This window comes from Chanodichthys erythropterus, chromosome 18 (genome assembly GCF_024489055.1).
Source record: "Chanodichthys erythropterus isolate Z2021 chromosome 18, ASM2448905v1, whole genome shotgun sequence".
In the NCBI taxonomy this organism is placed as follows: Eukaryota; Metazoa; Chordata; class Actinopteri; order Cypriniformes; family Xenocyprididae; genus Chanodichthys; species Chanodichthys erythropterus.
This window is the reverse complement of record NC_090238.1, coordinates 12,373,154-12,396,553: the sequence shown is the minus strand read 5'-3', so window position 1 is coordinate 12,396,553 and position 23,400 is coordinate 12,373,154. Positions and strand designations below refer to the sequence as shown.

The following is a 23,400-nucleotide window of genomic DNA, read 5'->3' as shown; positions in this document are numbered from 1 at the left end:
CATGGATGAGATTATTAACATTACTGTAGTATGAAGCAGAGCAAGAGTGTTGTGGGAGCTGAACGAGGCCGCTGAAGGGATTGATCAACACACTCCTCACGAGAAGCAGAACTTTTATTATGTCACAGTCGCCGGCGCCGCTTCTGCTTTTCTGGTCATGAGTATGAGGTAACACAGCTCTGTTTATCATGTCAGATACATTTGAGTGTGTTGAAAATGATGTTATAACGTTACTCTTTGCGTTCGCTCGGCGGCTGCTGCGAGTCACTTGTTGCACACTGCAGTAAACTAGATCGATTTTAGAATATCGTATTAAATGCTGGATGGCTTGTGTTGATAAATGGCATGCAACTCATTTTAAAACGTATTGTATGATGGAGAAAATTCTGTTTTACTTTTACTAAAAATAAAGCAGCATCTGATTATGCTATGTTAGCTATTTGACAAAATAGTGTTTTTCTCTGAGGCATGGTAAAGCATGTTACTCACCAAAAAAAATCAAGAAAATTAGATTTAAACAATAAGACTAAACTTGTTGAGCTATATAACAACAATTAGTTTTCTGTCTAAATATATCAAAACAGTTGTTCCCTTGTCTATTAAAACATGTCAATATTAAAGCATCTTCGGTGTTTCCATGGTTTCTCCAAAATAAAACCAAATGACGCAAATGACAGGCGACTCCTCACACGTCCTGAAGTCTTGGTTAAAATTGCAATTTTCTCACGATTTACAAATAGTTGGAAACATTTGGGATATTGTAAGTACTCAAGTGAACAAAATATATAACACTGGCCTAGTGGTTTTTGGATATTTTACTGCAAAATTATTACATATTGCACCTTTAAAAACTGTCAAATGTTTTTACACAGATAGGCATACATTAGACATCTAAAACAGTAGACAGGGTCCTAGTGATGTAACTTTTACGTGGACATGCATAACCAGCAGTGTGCAGTCTTTGTCTGTTATCCCAGTTTTGTGTTCCCTTTCCATTTTCTATATATTTTACACAGTACCGTTTTTAAAGTCTTTTATAAAATACATTTATATATTAATACATACATTTTAACGTATACATATATCATGTAGTAAAACAAAAACGTGATATTTGAATGCAGCTCAAAGGAATTCTGCTTTCTGAGCCGTCAAGCGCCCCCTATAGGACATTAACATTAGCAGGCAATGCAGCGCGCGCGTCGCGTCGCGTACGGCGCTGACGTCACTCAACGCTGAGCTGAAGCGCAACTACAGGCGCATTTGCTCACCATTCATCTGTCTCAGCCGTTGGATACGGGGCCGGAGAGTCTCATCACTAGGCACGGTGTCAGAAAGAGGAGTTTCCAGCTCAAACAAATATGAAATAACGATATAAAAGGAATTTATATAAAACACGGATTAGTGTTTACTTATCCGGCTCAATTACGTGAGTTTCTTTCGTTGCGGAGTTCTGCTTTCATCTCTCGAATAACTGGATTAATTTTAATTATGAGTTTAATACTGCTCGCTACGTTTTCGAGAAGGAATGATTAGAAAATTGTGACCATATTTCTTGTCTCAGACCACTTTTAACAACAGGAATATGGCCAAAAATATTATAGACGTCCCAAGGGACGATTTAAGTAAGGTATCCGATGAAGAACTGCTTAAATGTAGCAAAGAGGAGCTGCTAAGGAGACTTCGAAAAGTGGATAGTGAAAAGATGAACTTAATGGTGGAACACGGGAACATGATGAAGGACGTCAACCGGAGATTACAAGTGCATCTTCACGAAATACGGAGCTTGAAGGAGATCAACCAGAAACTGCAAGAAGACAACCAGGAGCTTAGAGAACTGTGCTGTTTCTTAGATGATGATCGGCAGAAAGGGAAGAAGCTGTCTAGGGAATGGCAGAGATTTGGCAGGTATACTGCCAGTGTTATGTGGAAGGAGGTTGGCATATTCCAGCAAAAACTGAAAGACCTAGAAACCAACCAGGAGAGTGTTATGAGAGAGAATGTGGAGCTCAAGGAGATCATCCTCATGTTGGATGATGAGAGGAATGGAGCTGGATCCAGGAGCTCCATAGACAGCCAATCCAGTCTGACCAATCTGAACGGAAGTTCTGCCACTGTGAGGGATGTTGGAGATGGGAGCAGTACCTCAAGCACAGGCAGTGCTGGAAGCCCTGATCACCACCACAGTCATATTCACAAGCCTTCAGAGGGAAAGATAGTGTCTATCAGAAGGTCTATGGATGATCTATCAACCAATAATCTTCTCAGAGGCATACCGAATGGGCTCAACGGTGAGTTTGGGGTTTTAAATTGAGGGTTTTGTGGAAAGCATCCCATATTTCTCCCAAATATTGGTGTTTTAGCTGCTCTTTACATGAAGAACATGATTTGATGTGCAGGAATGTGGATAGCATATTGATGAACCTGAAATAGTCTGAAGCATGTAGAAGTGTTTTTTTCTTTTCTGAATGAAACAAAAGGAAGTAAGAAGCAAAACTCTGTAAATCAAGAATTTAAAATAATATTAGTACACTATTAAAAATAAAGGTTAAAAAATTGAGTTTTCTAAGCGATGCCATGGAAGAACCATTTTTGGTTCCACGAAGAACATTTCAGTGATCAGTTCTTAAAAGAACCATTTTTTTCTTAGTGTGAAGAACGTTTGAATCTTTTTCCACTCTAAAGAACCTTTTGTGCAATGGAAAGATTCCATGGTTCTTCGTGAACCATCAAAGCCAATAAAGAACCTTTGTTTTTAAGAATTAATAAGTAGTTGATGACAAATTTCGAGCATCAAAATGTATCAAAATTATACTTTTCTCAATGATGACTTTTGATAGATGACCAAAAAGCATAGGACTAAAATGTCTGGAAAGACCTTTCTGGTGCACTTTTAACATGGAAACATTTTAAAGTCTTATGCAATTGTGTGCACTGGCATCCGAATATAAAAAAGGATGCTCATCGTTTTATGCCGATGATAAAATGCATGTCATTGAGACTTCCAGAGGTTTTCAGGTAAACATAGACAATACAGGATCAATGGGAATTATGGCCGCAGGTTTACTTTGTGTATGTGCCAGTATTAACACATGGCCATTGGCCAACAACTTACCCGAACAGGCTGGAGCTACAGATGCTGTTGCACTAATGTCCTCAGCCTGCGAAGTCAGATGTAATGAGGATTTAATGCTGTCTTAGCCTTGTGGCTTTGGTACATACATGCTGTCAGGTCTGTCAACAGACTATCAGACACTTCATTCAGACAACAGTCATCTCATTCTTACAAATGGCTGAGAAACTCTATTGTGGTAGAAAGTAATATAACATTATATATGTCTTTACTGTCACTTTTGACCAATTTAATGCATCTTTGCTGAATAAAAGTATTTATTTAGCCTACTAATTTAAATCTTACTGATTTCAAACATTTGAACCATATATAAATCAAATAATATGTAATCTTTTTGGGGGGATGACATTTTTCAGAGGGAATTACAGAGATTTATTGTCTTTTTAATTATGTGTTTAGTGCCTCCAACCTGTGACCCTATCAGCGTGTATCTGCTATTACATAGTGTACTTTGTGTGTTTACCTTTGGTTTGCATAGACAGATACCAAATTATCTCTTGTCATAGCATCACATTTGACTGTTTAGTCATATAGCTGTATTACAAAGGTTGTTTTTAGTTACATCCTTTGATGCACAATGCACATGTTCCAGGTCAGCTTGTTTTATTCATTTTAATTCACAACTACTTATATTTACTTATTGTCTCCCTCTGTTCCACCTTTTATTTTCACAAACCTCAGTAAGTTGTACACAGAGGCAATAAGAGCTTTACATTTGCATCGCATTTCTTAAGCGACAAACACTCAAAAAAAAAAGATTTTTTGATGCTGTTCAGTTTATTTAAACAATTTATTTTGATTCAACACCATTGTATCAGGTTTCTGGTTTAAAGGTGATTGATTCATGTTAAATTGACTTGAAACGGTTACTCTTTGACTTAACTTGATGTTTTCATATTGAAATAACATGTTTCAATCAAGTAAACCCAACCAGGACTCAATCAAACAGGATTTTCACTTCCCATCATGCTTTGCAAAGGGGCTGAACTAGGAGTGTAAATGTTGAAATGAAGTGTTATTTTAAGCAGTTTTTAGGAAGATTTTTAATGTTTACTGTACTATTATGTTGGTATTTAAAAGTTTCTGTTAATTAATAGTTTTAGGGTTACCATTGTGGTGAAGTGTTGCACTTGTGCTTGGGTTGAGGACCTGACTTTCAAATTACTTTAATAAGAAAGTAATCACTGTGGTAGTGCTCTGGGTTGCATTTCCCAAATGCATTGTAATCCTATGTTGATTGTAAAACCATTGCCATCAATGGACTTATGATCAATTTAGGCTTTACAATGTTTTTGGTTAAGGCAATTTAGGATGAATCCAGTATCACATCTAGATTTCTAACACAGAACATTACAAAAGTTATGCAATGTATATGAAAACAATTTATTATTTATTTATTGCTTTTTATTTATTTTCCAAAACATTGCAAATTAGTTGGGCTGACACTATTAAATCAAGCTGTGCACAACCATAGTAAATAAGTTGAATCAACCTTAATAAATTAAGTTGACCCAACGTAAGTACATTAAATTGGATATTGGATATATAAAGCAACTTAATCATGTGGAAATCCTTTCCATGATTTTTTTTATGTTCGTTCAAAGAGTTATTTTTTTGAGTTTAAATAAAGAGTGCTACAGTGCAATTTTATACAAATTTTCAAAAATTCTCAGAAAGGTTCAAGCTATGTGCTATGGGCATAACTTGTCTGTTTTTGGTGCAATAAAAAGAGGGCTAAATTTCATATGTGCACTTTAGTGAAATGCATCTGCTAAGACATGAATCCATTGTAATAAATGTTCACATTAGCACTCTGCAGGCCTATTTATTATCTGCAAGATTCATTCAAGACTAACAGTAGGTTCTCAACTCGTTCCCGCCACATGACAGGTGATTTATGACAAGCTCACCTCTAGCGCGGCACGTAACTGTAGCAGAAAAACGTCTGTTATTTTCTGCTGATAGTGTCAGCTGGAAGCGTCTGGCATTGGTGAAGATTTGGCTTTTATATGCTTAGACTGGTGTTTTAATGTGAGTAAATATTAAAAAAAATAATAATAATTTTAAAGTATGAGATCTTTTTAATATCCAGTGTTACAGAACATTGGATTCCTTGCTTTTTGATATTTATTTCATACTTTCGCATGCTACAGGATGCAATACCTTTGTACATTTCGTCAGGTGCCAGTCATTGGCTAGTTGACCTACGCCTGCCAGGATGCTTTCACCTGATTGTTTAGTGATCCTTAGTTTGTCTGCTGTGCCACAACTCCACCTCCAACCTTCCTCCCCTCATGACATGCCATAGCATCACGTGTATGGAGCACAAGTTGTTCAGACAGATTAGCCTTTTTGGATATTCTTTAGAGTTTTAGTACGTTGTTTACTTGAGAATTTATGGAAATTTGTTTCCACCTCAGAGTGGAAAAAAACCCCAGTATATTACAGTGTAATCATGCAATTGCATGTGACTTTATTTTAAACTTTATCTCACAGTTAACTTTTTATTTTTTAATATATAACATTAAACATTTTTGTCCTTCTAATAATAATTGGTGTTGACTAAGCTTAAAAGCTACCCAGAACACCTTAGCAGCCACATAGTAACACCCTGGAATCATGTTGTCTGCATAGACGAACAGAGTACATTTTTCTTAAGAAAATGTTGAGAATATGTTGAAAAAATCCTGTGGTCCTTTATAATATTATCAGTGGGAAACTGTGATGCATTCTCAGAACTGTAGAAGTGTTATATGTAAGCCTGTGTTCAGTCAGGGAGGGACATTAGTCTGGCCAGCATTCTCTTTCCCAGGCCTGACCCCCTGATGAGTTAATCTGAGCCACAGGTTGCATCTCTCCTTGTGTACAAAAACTCAAAACAACCAACTTGGACTGCCAGCCAACCAGGGAAACATTCCTGCTCCCCATACCACACTGACCAAATGTGAAGAGTTCCTATTCTTTTCTTTGTGCATCAAAAGGAAAAAGCAGTGTGTCAAAAGATGCATATTATTTTTTTGTCTCCTCAAAATAAGTTTTTGTATTTTTTTTCTTTTCTAGTGTGTAGTATCTGGGATAGTTCATTCAAAAATGAAAATTCTGTCATCATCTACTCACCCTTGTATTGTTCCTAACCTGCCTGATTTTCTTTCTTCTGTGGATATGGAAGCTTGTTTCTGCCACTGAATAAAAAAATTAAAAAATGTAATTGTGACCTTTTATCTCACAATTCTGAGTTTACATCTTGCAATTCTGACTTTTTTTTCTCAGAGTTGCTTGATATAAACTCGCATAAATAGTTATAATGTCAGATTTGCGAGATATGAACTCACAATTGCGAGTTATAAAGTCAGAATTGCGAGAAATTAACTTGCAATTGTGAGTTATAAAGTCAGACTCAGAATTGCGAGTTATAAAGTCAGAATTGCGAGATATGAACTCAACTGCGAGTTATAAAGTCAGACTCAGAATTGCGAGTTATAAAGTCAGAATTGCGAGATATAAAGTCAGAATTGTGAGATATGAACTCAACTGCGAGTTATAAAGTCAGAATTGTGAGAAATGAACTCAATTGCGAGTTATAAAGTCAGAATTGCGAGATATGAACTCAACTGCGAGTTATAAAGTCAGAATTTGCGAGATATGAACTCAACTGCGAGTTATAAAGTCAGAATTGTGAGATATGAACTCAATTGTGAGTTATAAAGTCAGAATTGTGAGATATGAACTCAACTGCGAGTTATAAAGTCAGAAACAGAATTGTGAGATATGAACTCAACTGCGAGTTATAAAGTCAGAATTGTGAGATATGAACTCAATTGCGAGTTATAAAGTCAGAATTATGAGATATAAAGTCAGAATTGCGTGATATTGTCACAATTGCGAGTTATAAAGTCAGAATTGCGAGATATGAACTCAACTGTGAGTTATAAAGTCAGAATTGTGAGATATGAACTCAACTGCGAGTTATAAAGTCAGAATTGCAAGATATGAACTCAACTGTGAGTTATAAAGTCAGAATTGCGAGATATGAACTCAACTGTGAGTTATAAAGTCAGAATTGTGAGATATGAACTCAACTGCGAGTTATAAAGTCAGAATTGTGAGATATGAACTCAATTGCGAGTTATAAAGTCAGAATTGCGAGAGATAAAGTCAGAATTGCGAGATATGAACTCAACTGCGAGTTATAAAGTCAGAATTGCGAAATATGAACTCAACTGCGAGTTATAAAGTCAGAATTGTGAGATATGAACTCAACTGTGAGTTATAAAGTCAGAATTGCGAGAGATAAAGTCAGAATTGCGAGATATGAACTCAACTGCGAGGTATAAAGTCAGAATTGCAAGATATGAACTCAACTGCGAGTTATAAAGTCAGAATTGTGAGATATGAACTCAACTGCGAGTTATAAAGTCAGAATTGCAAGTTATAAAGTCAGAATTGTGAGTTATAAAGTCAGAATTGTGAGATATGAACTCAACTGCAAGTTATAAAGTCAGAATTGTGAGATATGAACTCAACTGCGAGTTATAAAGTCAGAATTGCGAAATATGAACTCAACTGCGAGTTATAAAGTCAGAATTGCGAAATATGAACTCAACTGCGAGTTATAAAGTCAGAATTGCGAAATATGAACTCAACTGCGAGTTATAAAGTCAGAATTGTGAGATATGAACTCAATTGCGAGTTATAAAGTCAGAATTGCAAGATATGAACTCAACTGCGAGTTATAAAGTCAGAATTGTGAGATATGAACTCAATTGCGAGTTATAAAGTCAGACTCAGAATTGTGAGTTATGAAGTCAGAATTGCGAGTTATGAAGTCAGAATTGTGAGTTATGAAGTCAGAATTGCGAGTTATAAAGTCAGAATTGCGAGTTATAAAGTCAGAATTGCGAGATATGAACTCAACTGCGAGTTATAAAGTCAGAATTGCAAGATATGAACTCAACTGCGAGTTATAAAGTCAGAATTGTGAGATATGAACTCAACTGCGAGGTATAAAGTCAGAATTGCAAGATATGAACTTAACTGCGAGTTATAAAGTCAGAATTGTGAGATATGAACTCAATTGCAAGTTATAAAGTCAGACTCAGAATTGTGAGTTATGAAGTCAGAATTGCAAGTTATAAAGTCAGAATTGCGAGATATGAACTCAACTGCGAGTTATAAAGTCAGAATTGCGAGATATGAACTCAACTGCGAGTTATAAAGTCAGAATTGTGAGATATAAAGTCAGAATTGCGTGATATAGTCAGAATTGCAAGTTATAAAGTTAGAATTGTGACATAAAAAGTATTTATTTCTAGTAATTGCAAGTTTATATCCCGCAATTGTGAGAAAAGAAGTCAGAAATGTGAGAGTCATTTTACGAAATATCTTATTTTGTGTTAATTGCATTAAGAAAGAAAGTCATACAGCTTTGGAAAAACATATGGGTGAGTAAATGTGAAAAAAAAAAAGAATTTAAATTTTGGGTGAACTATCCCTTTAAGTGTATTTTTATTTTTTTAATTTAGTTCAGAATAATTTTCTGGTTAAGCCATCCAGAGACCTGACTTTACTTCTGTCCTGCTTTGAAAAGACTCCAGCCCCCCAGCAAGCCACCAATAAACTGAAAGTTTAGTGGCTGGGGTCGAGATTCTGTTTCAGAGTTCAGATAACACTCCTCCCTGACTCTTCCCACGGCTGGGGTGAAAAGGCCTTCAGTTGCCCCCATTCAAGACCCTCCATCAAACCTTTAGAGCCCTTCTGCGCCACTCAAAGGTACAAATGTCTGGCTTGTCATAAAACAGATCCCAATTTACGAGTGAAGCTTTCATTGTGCAGGTCACCCCTTTGAAAAAAGCCCCTTATTTTCTTGTGTTTGATTGATGAATTGAATTTAAAAGCATTGTTTTATTATTCATTGGCAGTACAATCTAAATTCAGTTAGCCGGATAACTCACAGTTCTTTACCAATGATGGGAACAAATGAATTCCCTCAGGTAATCTGTAAGATAATTGAATTGTTCTCCTGGGAATGCCAAATATAGGATAACGGCTGCACCTTTTAATTCCCCATGTCAATTCTTGTTTAGTCATGCTTTCAGGTAATAACCAAACAGTACAGAACAAAGCAATACTAGTTAAAAGCTGTTTTTTTTTCTCCATCGGACCCAGCGGCAAGTCGAGTGACTCTGCAAGTGTGTGTCCTGGTTGAGGCCGTCTTGTGCTGTTGGTGCAAGGCATTGTTCTTTTAAAAACAAACAGTGATGGAGTGCACCTCCCCAACTGCTCAGGCTTGTCAGAGGGGGTCTTTGGTTCTGCTGAATCTGAAGTTTGCCATGTTATTGCTTGTTCCCTGCTGCTTTTCTTTGCCTTATAAAGAAAATAATGATCTTACAAAGCATGCAAAGTCCCTGTGTGGCAGTTTTGCCAGAGCAAGTTTTAAATGGGCCTGTAATTGGGCTGTCCCACTTTAGTCCGCTGACATTTACAAAATGGTCTCCTGGGACCAGTAGCTCTGAAGTGCTAGTGATGATTATGGCTGAGAGGAAGATGGTGTTTAGTTTTGTTTTAAAGAAATATTATGGGTTCATTTTTACATTATTACATATACACTACAGTTTAAATGTTTGGGGTTTTAAATGTTTGTTAAATTTTGTTTTAATGTGTCTTATGCTCATCATGGTTGCATTTATTTAATCAAAAATACAGTAAAAACAGTGATATTCTGAAATATTAACTGCAATTTGAATATATTTCAAAATTTAATTTTTTCCTGTGATGGCAAACCTAATTTTTCAGCATCATTACTCCAGTCTTCCTTCAAAAATCATTTTAATATGCCGATTTGCTGCTCAAGAAACATTTCAGGAAACATTCTGACATTTTTTTTTATTATTAGTATTACCAACCACTGTTGAAAAGAACTGCATGTATTTGAAAAAAAGTCTTTGTCACTTTTAGACTATTTTATGAATAAATCTTTTATGAAAAAAAAAAATCTTACTGACCCCAAACTTTTGAACTCTAGTGTATAGGCCTACACAAATGTGGTATCATCCATTGAGATTATTTATACATTCAGAAAAGACATTAGTATGTTTTTTTTTTGTTTTTTTTAGTAAGCCTGTCCCATAGTTTTTATACAATGTTTCTGATGCAGTGTGATTTGTATCCATCATCTACAGCTCTGAGTTGTGCTATGATGATGATCAGAAGGCTTTGACCATGACTAAGTGTGAGTTAGGAGGAAGGAAAGGTGGACAAGAGCCTTATTTTCTCTCACGAAACCTCATTGATCATCTTTACATGGAGAATCCTCTAAAAAAAACTCCTTAATCAGACTCTAAAGTTAATGAATTTAATCACATCTAACTCCCTGCATCACTCATTGCCAATGGTTCAAGCTGACGTGGTTGTTCCTGGAAAGAACTGTCTGCTCAGAATGAAACTAACAGCATTACAGATTACTAGGGAGAGAGTAATCTTTTAGAGAATACTAATTACTATTCAGGAAATGATGGATACAGAATTTTCTCTTAATAGAAACCTAGGCTTCATTGTGTTTCTATAGTAGTTTACGTACATTTGATCAAGGTGCATTGTGGTAGACGACGTCAGTGAGGTCAAGAGACGTATGAGAATGAATAACATTCATTTAGAATGAATAACAGTTTTAATTTGCCTTGGTGACTAACCAAAAAATAAGTTTAAGTACTACTAAAAGTGAAATAAAACTAAAACTAAATAGAAATATATATATAAAAAAATGATAATAATTAATAAAAATGACAAAAGCACATAACAAAATTACTAAAATGTAAACTAGAAATAGAACGAAAAATGAAAATATAAAATAAAAGCTAATTTAAAATATTAATACATACTATAAGTAGTAAAACAATTATAGCTAAAATTTTTGTTTTTCACAAAAACCTGTCATATGTCTTCAGAAAACTTGGAATATAGTTTATAAATGATGATTAATGGTGCTTTGAAACAGATTTGAAACGTAAATATATTATGAAATATGATTTTTGGTGTTTTCCCATAATGCTTTTGAAGGTTTAGCTATTGTGCCCATCCTATGTATGCATGAAGCATCCCATGTGAGTTTTTTTTTTTTTTCTGAGATATTGCCACTCACGTGTATTTAAAAAAGTTGGCTGTCCGGAGTTACTACATTCCGTGACAACAATAGTGGAAGTTTCACATTGTTACTGAGTGAATACTGCTGAAGGGGCGGGGGGCGGTCAGGGTTTAACTGTTGAATTCTGTTGTACTCTGGATGCACAGAAAGAAGAAATGCCGTCAGCTGTAGTCGGTGAACTGGTTAACCCTGTCAGAGTGTTGAACAGATGTAAGGTAATGAAGTCACTACTGAATAAATACATTTACACATGCCTTCATGAGCCTGAGATTTCTGCCCAGCGAAGCCGAAGAATGTCCAGATAGAATTAATTAACCAGTCATCTGAAAAAAAAAAGAGGTTTTGTATTTTGTATATCCCTCACTTTCATGTCCCCTGCTCTCTTTTACCCTGTGGAAAATATGAAGGCAGTAGATGGAAATGGGGTCACAGGGTGGGTGGCAGCGCTGGGTAGGTGGTGAGTGCCATAGCAACAGTAATTATCAGCTGGTTGATTGATCCTGTAGAGCAAGATAAGGGTGTCACTGTTTGTATCAGAGATAGTGGGTCAGGAGACTGGAGGGCACCTGGGGGGAGATGATTGAGAGGAAGTATGTTTGGGTTTCTGGACCACATTAAGGGAATGCAGTCAGTATGTGACATTTGTGAAGGATTTGGGGGTCTGTTTTCTCATATTTAATGGATTTAAAGAGATAGTTCACACATAAAATGTAAATTTGGCCCTCATGTAACCAGCTTAATATTCAGGCTGCTCTTTTCCATACAACAAAACTGAATGTTGACTAGTTAGCTGTCAAGCTCCAAAAAGTCTGAAATTTAAGAATGAAACTTAAAGTGGTGGTCATATGATACTACTTTAAAAGTTCATTATTTTGTTTATTGGGTGTAATAGAATAGCTTAGAATGCTTTAAAGGTGGGGTAAGCCGTATTTCAAAAACACTGTTTGGAAGTTAGTCGCGCTGAAACCAACAACAGACGTGTAACCAATCAGCTTTAGAGTATGACGATCAAGGAGAGAGAATGAACAAGAGGGAGATTTGAAGAAAAACTCCAGAAAGAGAGATGAGACACAATACAAAAGAGCTCAAAAGATACTGAAATGAAGGTTTATGACTGGGCAAGCGCTTTAGGACACTCTTCCAGCAATGGAGAGAGCTAAGCGGGAAAACGTGAAAACAGACACGGAGCTGCTTTGATTCCGCTTCACATGTGAGTAACACTGGGTTTGAGTGTCATTGATTGTCTGGAGCTGCTGTGCTGTTGGCGACTAACAACAAACCTGTTTGTATTTACTCTTATGTACTGTACGTTCATTTTTTGGGGTGCCTTGTCGTTCGTTCATCATCTGTGCTTTATTTTTCGACAAGCATTATTTTGTTGTATCAGCTGTGATAAACAGACATCCACTCTCGCATTGCGTATGTAACAGTGGCTAGCTAGTGAGAGTTGACGACCGGTTAGGATTGGAGGGTGAGTTTTGGAGGCGGAGCAATGAAGAGAGGGGTGTGTTTGTTTGGGTAGATTTCAAATATCAACAGCGTTTTTGAAATACGACTTACCCCACCTTTAATGTTCAAAAACACATGATTTTTTCACATGCTGTAAATTATTGCATGCTGCTCCCCCACTCCTAGTCTGTGTGAAACCCTTTGATTTCTACAAAGCCCCTCCTTCCGAAAAGCACAGAGTGCTCTGATTGGCCAGCAGACCCAGTGCATTGTGATTGGCCAACCACCTCAAGCGTGTGGCAGAAATGTTATGCCCCTTACCATAATTACGAGCTTCAGCTTCCAAGCAATTGAAGACACAGTTAATAATGTCATCGTTTTACCGTATCAGTTTTTTGGGGTTGTACTGCTCAGAAACAGTGTTATAAATAAATCTTAACTGATTCCTTACGAAGGGATACTGTCGCATCCAAACACACAGTGCCTCTGTGACATGACAACAACTTTAAAATTCACTGCCTGCAATTCAAGCATCATTTTCTTTCTTTGCATATGCCTTTAAGTGGGAATTATGCTAATATTTCACATTGTGACACAGATGTTTGAGGAAGTAATATCTGGACTTCGGTCAAGGTGTTTAAGGCAGGTCTGTTCTCTGTTAGATAGAATAAATCCCTTTGTGGGAGACTATGAGCTTTGTAACTTTGCAGATACATACACAAACAGATGCATTACACACTAAAGGAAAAGGAAAACATTAAAAAGCATCATATGACCCCTTTAAGATATGTTCTATTGCATAAACTTCTTCTAGTTAAAAAAATTGCGTTCCATGATATATAAAATAATGTGAGATTTTGATAGGTAATGACTGAACTTTCATTTTGGGGTTTACTGTCCCTTTTAACTATCAGATTTTCAAACTTTTTGATGCAGTAGACCCTGAAATGTAATAAAATATGTCCTTGCAAAGGACTTCCTTTCAAAACAAATTTGCAGCTATATATTTTCATACATAGAGAGACAAATTTATACTGTGAACAAATATGTAAATTATTATATGGAAAAGATTTAGTTTCTATTAAATTGACATTGGTTTTATTTTCTGAAAGAGAAACAATACTATGGCTGTTGATAGAATACAATAATCATGATTTATTTAATGATTTCCTATCTTTATAAAGGATTTAATTTTTTTTGTATAAAAACAGTAATTATATCTTAATTTAACTTCAATTAATTATTTATTTTAACTATTATTATTGTTATGTATTTTGTACAAAGTTTTTCTTTGACTTGCAGCATTCTAGAAATAAAAAAGTAATTATTTTTTTAAAGGTGCCCTAGATTCAAAAATTGAATTTACCTCGGCATAGTTGAATAACAAGAGTTCAGTACATGGAAATGACATACAGTGATTCTCAAACTCCATTGTTTCCTCCTTCTTATATAAATCTCATTTGTTTAAAAGACCTCAGAAGAACAGGCGAATCTCAGCATAACACCGACTGTTACGTAACAGTCGGGGTGTACGCCCCCAATATTTGCATATGCCAGCCCATGTTCAATGCATTACACAAGGGCAGCCAGTATTAAGGTCTGGATGTGCACAGCTGAATCATCAGACTAGGTAAGCAATCAAGAACAATAGCGAAAAATTGCAGATGGAGCAATAATAACTGACATGATCCATGATATCATGATATTTTTAGTGATATTTGTAAATGTTTTGTTAGCATGTTGCTAATGTACTGTTAAATGTGGTTAAAGATACCATCGTTTCTTACTGTATTCACAGAGACAAGACTGTCCTTATTTTAATTTTTTAAACACTTGCAGTCTGTATAATTCATAAACACAACTTCATTCTTTAAAAATCTCTCCAACAGTGTGTAATGTTAGCTTTAGCCACGGAGCACTATCAAATTCATTCAGAATCAAATGTAAACATCCAAATAAATACTATACTTACGCGATTAGACATGCTGCATGACGAACACTTTGTAAAGATCCATTTGAGGGTTATATTAGCTGTGTGAACTTTGTTTATGCTGTTTAAGGCAAGCGCGAGCTCTTGGGGCGTGGAGCACGAGAATTAAAGGTGCAATCGGCGAATCGGCGCATTTATAATGATGCCCCAAAATAAAAAAAGTAATTAAAAAAAAAAAAAACTATGGGGTATTTATAACTGAAACTTCACAGACACATTCAGGGGATACCTTAGACTTATATTACATCTTTTAAAAACATGTTCTTTGGCACCTTTAACTTTTGATTATTTATTTTAACTTATTTTAATTTATATTATTATTGTTTTTTAATTTTTATGTCTTTTTTTTATTTCCATTTTGTTAACACTGTTTTTCTCTGACTCACTTGCGGGATTCCAGTTTGAAAATCCCTGCTCTTAGGTACAAGTACTATTATTAGTGCACATCTTTCTCTGTAATAGCTCAGAATGCATGTGAATTGATGCCTTTTTAATGGGACCACTTTTCCATGGAAGCTCTGAAATGGGTCAGTGTTTTCCAGAAAGCAGCCCGGGTCCTAGAGTACTCGTTGATGTCAAAGGGAAGGTCAGATTTCAGCTCCATTGCACTGATCTTGTTGACTCAGGTTCCTTGTCCTGGCATGCTACCTCTGGAGGAAACTAGCCAAGCATGAATGAATCCGGTCGGATGAGTCTTTTATTGCTGAATTATTTTTCTTTGGATAATGGCCTGCCAATAATTTGATATTCCAGTGACTTATGGAGTTTTCTTCCAGTACACACCTATATTGTATGTCTCATTGAATTACGGTTGTGGTTTTATTAGTTGTGCTTGCTGAGGCCCGTATTCATTTTTGACATTCAATAACAACTTTCTTTGTGCAGAAAAGCAAATATTTAATTATATAGCTTCTTTCCACACTCATCCTATCCTTTATGTTTGTTTTAATATCAAAATAGGTTCCTTTTCCTCACTAATGCTTTATATAATGTACTGTATGTGTTAACAGTTGATATCCAGACCATTGCAGAGTATGTCACCAGTTTTGAACAACTCTGGAGGTGTTTGGATGGATCTTTCTCTCTTGCCCCCTCACTCTAGAGGGGAGTGTGAGGCTGGCGGACCCCTGCCACTCTTTAGCGGGGGTGTGAGGTTGTGTGCCCTCGGTTCACTTGAGCCATCTGTCCAACAGTATTGTTTAACACACAAAGGGGAACGAGCCTTTCAAAGACCACCAAGTGAATAGAGCCATAACGTCATTCTGCTTGAGCATGAGAGCGTCTTCTAGTTCTCTGTTTCCTGTTCTTTACTTCCTGTCCCATTCCTACTTTATTTTTTGTTCCAATCAAACTCGTGCGATCCACTATCTAAACTGTCCTCAATCCCTTTCTGAAAGACCTATGAGACACATTGTAATCTTTCCTTCCTCTCTTCTGTAAAGATAAACTTGTGAGAACATGAAGTTGGGTGATATCAGTGTATTTTCTCAAAGAAGATATTTCAATGGTATGAACTGTCAAATGGGCTTAATATGCCATTGTTAGACAGCAAGTGAAGCGAATCAGTACTCAGACTTGATTTCCTGGGTTTTGTGAGTCACAAAGCCATGAACTTCACATTAGCACCGCATGTCTGGTACTACTACTGTTTTCTTGGTGTGAAGAATGTTTTAATAATCTAAAGAACCTTTTTCCACTAAAAAGAACCTTGAGGTCAATGGATAGGTTCCTTGGATTTTGAAGGTTCTTCATGGAACCACCAATGCCAAAGAAAAAAAAAGAACCTTTGTTTTTAAGTGTGTAACACTCAATAGTGTAAACATTATTCCATAAACCAACATTTTTACCTTTTTGAAGAAAAAATGAGTGGTGCTTGACTGTGCAAAACTTGATTGGTTGTTGTAGGTGGTTGCTAAGGTGTTCTGGGTGGTTTTTAGGTGGTTGCTCTCTGGTCCAAGTCACGTAAAAATGTTTACGAAATAATAAATGAAAATTAGAAAGGTTGCCTTGGCGGTTAGCTGAAAAAAATAAGTTGAAGTAATAAAATAGCTGAAATATAAAAAATAATAATAATAATAAAAAATATTTAAAAAAATATTTAAAAAAATTAAAAAATAAAGCTGAATAGAAATGAAAAAGTATAGAAATAATAAAATAGAAAAATACAATGCTAAAGCAATCACTAAACTTAAATTTAAATTAAAATGAAAACTAAAAATATAACAATAAAAGCTGTCACAACGATAGCCTAGTAGGCAGCATATTGACATATAGTGCCATTGCGCTTCAAGAGACCCAAGTTTGAGCTGCGGCTTGCGGACCATTCCCGATTCTGTCCCCCTCTCTCTACCACTTCGCTTCCTGTCCTATCATAATAAAGGCAAAAATTTAATAATAAAGAAATAAATAAAGCTAATTAAAAATATAATAAGTACTGTACTATTATATAAATAATACTGAAATAATACTGGTCCAATTTAGAAGAAACTATCTCCAAGTTTTCATGTTATTATGGTTCCTAATTTAGTTTTTTTGTTTGTTTTTTGGACATTTTATTATTTTATTATCCACTGCAGGCAAAAAATCTGATCACTTATAAAAGCCAGTAAGTCACACTATTTGTGGTATCATTGGTGGGGCGAATTACACACTGAAGTTTAATCCTTGAGGTTGGGGGACTCTACTGACTGTACTTTGTAAAATACTGTGGGTGCATCTCAATTAGCTCCCTAGTTCAGTAGTCAGTGCACTGATCAGGGAGTCGACCATTTTAAGGGCTGTCTCAATTGCAAAATCCTACCAGTGCGCTGAAACTCCCTAAAAAGTCCCACAATGCACCCTGAAAACCAGGGCGCATCGATGCTCACTGTGTTCCCTTAATGGAAGTTCTGAAGCACAAAACATAGCTAGGGAGCTGATTGAGACGCACCCTGTGTGCTTTCGGTGCCCTCAAACTGTCAGGTCTGTCTTATGAGATATCTTTGAAGCTGTGCCATGTGAGGTGTATTTGGAAATCACTGTCATCAGCACACCTGTCCACGAGGAACCTTTAAGAAACACTGAATTCCCCCACTGAACACGCTCCAACAGAGTTAAAATAGCGTGAGTTTTTAAAGATTCTCCAGTGGCGCAGTGACTGTAATTTCTCACATGCCAGTTTGAATTACAGCTCATAACCTTGAGGGGGAAACTTCACACTTCATAGAAGGGAAAATAGCACATGTATACATTGCCTGTATGACATACTTGTCTTTGTTACTACCAGTTTTTGTTGTGGGCGAAAGTAGTATACATAAACATATCACTCTTGCTTCAATAAAGTGTAATGGCTTTTTCCACCACAAAATATGGTTTAAAAATTCTTGATGCCATATTCAAGTTTTCACTAAGCTTTATTTCTCTGTGTTGCATGTGCTTTTTACATGAACTACTTACTTTTAGAGATCTTAAACATCTCTCAAATCATTCCTCTACCTATTCAGTATGCAGTTTTGCGGGTGAATTTGTATAACACCCACACTACTTCCAATGCATGAAATGCCTAACGGCGTACAAATCCAAATCATATGAGTGTGTTTTCTGTAATAGTGCTTTGGGATTCCACCTTCATCATGGGTGTGATCTGTTTGCCCGATAAACATGTGATTACTCGGGATAAGATGTGCAATCAAACAGTGAGTCATGTGTACAGCATATAAATCATGCACAAAACTGAGTTTCCTTGTAAAAGAATATTTGAATAAGAAAATATCAGAATAATGCGATTTTCTCTTCTAGTACGAGCTGCACTGCAGTCTATGCATGCTGAATTAATGTGTGTGTGCTGAGAAAAGCAGAGAGAGAGTGAAAGAAGGAAAGAGAAAGCTCATTTGGCAGAGGCTGGAGGTGTAATACTAAAGCACTGGCAGGCCCTTTAGTCAAACACTAGGGCTTGTTGCTAGGATACATTCTTATCAATACCTTGGTATGCCGTCTATCTTCCCCACACGTTTCTCAGAGCTGCGCTCCGCCACTCGCTTATTCACTGCTCTATTTTTGAATCAAGCCAAGTCTGCAGCAAGCTGGGAGACCCCAAAACCCCTGTGTTGACTTTTAATGTTGACGAGATGCCCCATGCATTCTGAAGAAATATACTCAGATCTTTTTCATTTAGATTTTTTTGTATGTGCTTTAATTCTAGAATGTGTCATTATTCTTAATTTTTCAGCATACATTTTCAGTTTTAGTCCCTATTAATGTGTTCACAAGATCTTTTTCCTCACCAATTTGTGTTTCTTTTTTTAAGAAAACTCAGATTCTTCGAATCACTGTTAGATGGATTGAACTTTACTCATGTCTGCATATTTTCAGAGGGCGTGTGTTCAGTCATTTCAGTCTGTGTTAAGCCGGTTCTTTTGTCACACATAATGCGTCCAAACAGTTGTATGAAGTAGATAATGAATGGTTATCCTTCATTAAGTCATTGAAGGTACATTTGAAGGCAAGCAAACAAAACAGTTGCATAGTTCCTTTAATGCACAGCTTCCATATTACATAGTTTTGTGCAAACAAATTGCGTTCTATATCTTTACTTTCTTTCTTTGTGTGATAATGGACGAGACAAATGAGAACAATGCATTAGGTACTGTAAGCAGAAAGTTGATGACATATACCACACTACTCCTCTAGGAATGCAGTGCTGTATGTGCACAGTGTGCAGATCTTCTGTAAGCATGGAATACCTGGATGACTTATTACACATGCCAAAATGTGCATCCCATAATGTACTATTTCACAATGGACTATGCTAAACTTGACATTCAGTTTTGAGAGAGAAATGAACCAGAAGTGATATCAATCTTTCATTAAAGGGGACCTATTATGCCACTTTTTACAAGATGTAATATAAGTCTTAGGTGTCCCTAGAATGTGTCTGTGAAGTTTCAGCTCAAAATACCCCACAGATCATTTACTATACCATGTTGTTAAAGGGTTAGTTCACCCAAAAATGAAAATTCTGTCATTTATTACTCACACTCATGGCGTTCCACACCCGTAAGACCTTAGTTAATCTTAATAACACAAATTAAGATATTTTTGTTGAAATCCGTTGACTCAGTGAGGCCTGCATAGCCAGTAATGTCACTTCCTCTCTCAAGATCCATTAATGTACTAAAAACATATTTAAATCTGTTCATGTGAGTACAGTGGTTCAATATTAATATTATAAAGCAACGAGAATATTTTTGGAGCGCCAAAAAACCCCAAAATAATTACTTATTTAGTGATGACCGATTTCAAAACACTGCTTCAGGAAGATTCGGAGCACAAATGAATCAGTGTATCGAATCTGCTGTTCGGAGCACCAAAGTCACGTGATTTCAGCCATTGGCAGTTTGACACACAATCTGAATCATGATTCGATACACTTATTCATTTATGCTCCGATGCTTCATGAAGCAGTGTTTTGAAATCGGCCATCACTAAATAAGTCGTTATTGTGGGTTTTTTTGGCGCACCAAAAATATTCTAGTCTGTTTGGTTTGTATCATCTCTATTGCGGTCACACTCACATGACATTGCAGTTCTTCGTCACCATGAAAGATTGTTATTTGCATGTGTTTTAAAGCCATATCCGTTTGAACTTCTTATATAGTTTTTTTCAAGCACGTGCACAAAAAGATGGATGTCAGATGGTGTGTCCCGTGAGTATTAAACTAAGTTCTCTTACATGTCTTATTGCGCTTAAACTGTCAAATACACACATGGTTATGTCAAAAACCAGACAAAGTTCACATAAACAGTCAGTTATGTCTGTGAGAGTAAAGTGACAGCAGCGTAATATTCAGTACCTTCTGCTGTATATGCTGTTAATTTGAATAAAACAAGAGAAAAAGAGAAAAATACAGCAAAAGAAAAACAGAAATCACCCACTAGGGGAGATTCTTCTTGTTGGTTTTACTATTTTGCAAGTGACTGAGCATTACAGCCTAACTAATTTCCCTATTTTAAAAACCTTTTTAAAAGCCTTACAAAGTAACAAAATATAAAAGAAAAAAGAATGGCAGACATTTAGGCTAAAGTGTTTGTCATTATTTTATCTTTGTTATTAAAAAATAAGAAAAAGATAGGCTACACAATATACAAATGAAATCAACAGTGCTTTTCTTTTGCTGAAAATAAAAGTTATTTTGAAGAATGTGGGTAACCAGATAGTTGCTTGTCCACAGTATATGTTTTTCCTACTGTAGAAGTCAATAGGGACCAGCAACTGTTTGGTTACCCACATTCTCCAAAATATTTTATTCTGTGTTCTGCACAAGAAAGAAATTAATACAGGTTTGAAACAACATTACAGTGAGTAAATAATGACGTAATTTTTGGGTGAACTATCCCTTTAAGGACGAGTGGCATCATGGTTAATATAGGCTCTCTGTCACTTTAAAGACCTGCCCATATCTCTAATATACAGCCACGCATCCAATTTTCTCTCAAATGTTTACTTTCACTTTAGACATAACCAACTGTGTTATGGCAAGGCTTTAAAGCACATGCAAATACTGAACTTTTGTGAATTGAAGTGTCCCGCGAATATTACTCTACCGCTGCGTTAAAATGTGATGTGAATGTATGTCACGTTGTACGGTATGTTGAGACGGAAGTGCTAGAGCTGCAACTGTTAGAATGCACTGTAGCGCGATACTACGATATTTCTTCATAAGCAGATCGTGGACACATTTTAATCGTCCACAATCAAAAATCTTGATATCGCACACCCCTAGCACTCACTGCTCTTGATTGAATAACTTTAGTAGTTTTAATAAGAACACATATCTTTTTTGAATGCTACTTTTAAATGCTCTGGCAAGGAGATAAACATGACGGACTGTGTACGGCTCACTCAAGGGAGGAGCTAAGCTCATAGGGCAGATCCCGTCGACAGATGTGGGCGGGTCCTGTGCAATGTGATGTCACATTGGAGTACATTCCTGAACGGCTCATTTTGAGAAACTGTTTTAGATTTATGGGGAAAATAACGAACAAATTGGATGTATTTTTACCATAATAGCCACCCTATTATGGTAAAAATCCATCCAATTTGTTCGTTATTTTGCAATGTATATTGCAGACACATAAATATGTTCAAAAACAATATAAAAGTGAATTTTGCATAATATGTCCCCTTTAATCGAACTGTGTTTTATTTTTTATTTTTATTCAAATATAAAATAATTTTAGCATGATAACTGGACATCACTAGAGATCTATCAATTTGTTTTTCTTACCAATAACAATTATTTTTGTTTAATGCCTGATATACATATTTGTGACTTTTTAAAATTGTAATCTATTATTTTTTATATAATCTATTATTTTGTCATTTTTGTTATTTTTTGTCATTTTAATTATCTAAAAATTGTTTTTTTTTTTTTCCTGAAATTTTAGTTGGACATTTGTACTACTTTCAAAAGAACATTCAAAAGTAACAATCCCATAAAATTTTCAAAATTAAATATTCCCTTTAATGTTTGCATTAACAAAATTTAAAAAAACTGGATGTTTTGTGTGTTCAGAGAACATTCAGAAATAACGTTTCATAACTTAACGTTAGCTAAACGTTACATTCATTTTAGCTGAGTGTCCATCTCCTGTAACTATGTAGCTATTTAAAATGTTTCACATTCTATTTTTAAAGCCACTAGGCTGTAAGCAGTGCATTAGGATTGCATTCTGAGCATCGTAGTTGTGGTCGTCTCCATTCACAGTCATGGTAAGTGAGGCGTCAGCAGATCCTGTGATGGCTCCTCCCCAGAGTGCTGTCTGGAGACATGCTCTGCTTTTCCTTCACTGCCATTAAGTGCTTTACTCCCTGGTGTCATTTTAAAAACCTGTAGTTAAGCGATAAAAAAACCATATGACCAGATAAGCCCGTAACATGGCATTGCCACAGGCACATTTATTGCTGAGTATTTTCCAAAGTCACTCGCAAAACTCGTGGTGACAGTTACCTGGCAGTAAACACACACTGTGCAATCATTCTTCACTGAGAGAACACACAGCATGATTCACTCTTATGAGTTCAGTAAACCAAACAGATGACCCCTGGGCAATTTACACCTCTTTAAAAAGACAAACGTCAAGTTCAAAATGGAGAGAGAGGGCAATAGAGCAGAGAGGGAGAGACAGTGGGAAGTTTAGTGGGAGAGAGAGCATATGCCCCTCTGCTAATCTACAGATTTCAGCTTTAAGATGATTACAGCTTACAGAGCCTGCTTGAAAAAAGGCAGTGGGCAAAATGGCTATAGTCCATCCAAAATTAATTAAAGTGAATTCTGCACCCCAGCACAGTGAAACTCATTAATTAGATACTCAGCAGTGGGTTGTTTCGCAAGTACAGGGTCAAACAGCAAAGAAATTTTTAACAAGCTGTTTTTATTGTTTCTTTCCTTAATTGTGTTGCTTGCTGTTATTCAGCTGCTTCTCTAATGGACTGTGTAGATTGATTTCCATTTTCTAACAGTGGGATGTATAAAATAGTGCATTCAAATATGAAAATGCTTTCATTGTTTACTCAGCCATATGCTGTTGTGTTTTTGGAACTCTAAAGGAGAATATTTGAAGGATTTTTATTTTATTTATTTTCCAAATAATGGCATTTTGTGATGACCAAAAAGCACCATAAAGGCGTTTGGAGAGAATAGGGTCTTAAAG

At 36.0% G+C, this 23,400-nt stretch overlaps 1 protein-coding gene across 2 annotated transcripts in view; it reads left to right on the top strand.

Moving 5' to 3' along the window:
- Positions 1–1,295: 1,295 nt before the first annotated feature.
- The window catches only part of ccdc85ca (coiled-coil domain containing 85C, a), a 56,748-nt gene continuing 34,643 nt past the window's right edge, over positions 1,296–23,400 (top strand). For both annotated transcript variants that reach the window (XM_067368148.1, XM_067368146.1), the window contains exon 1: positions 1,296–2,288. In XM_067368148.1, coding sequence (XP_067224249.1) covers positions 1,583–2,288 — 706 coding nt within the window. In that variant the 5' untranslated portion in view covers positions 1,296–1,582. The remainder of the gene's footprint in view (positions 2,289–23,400) is intronic.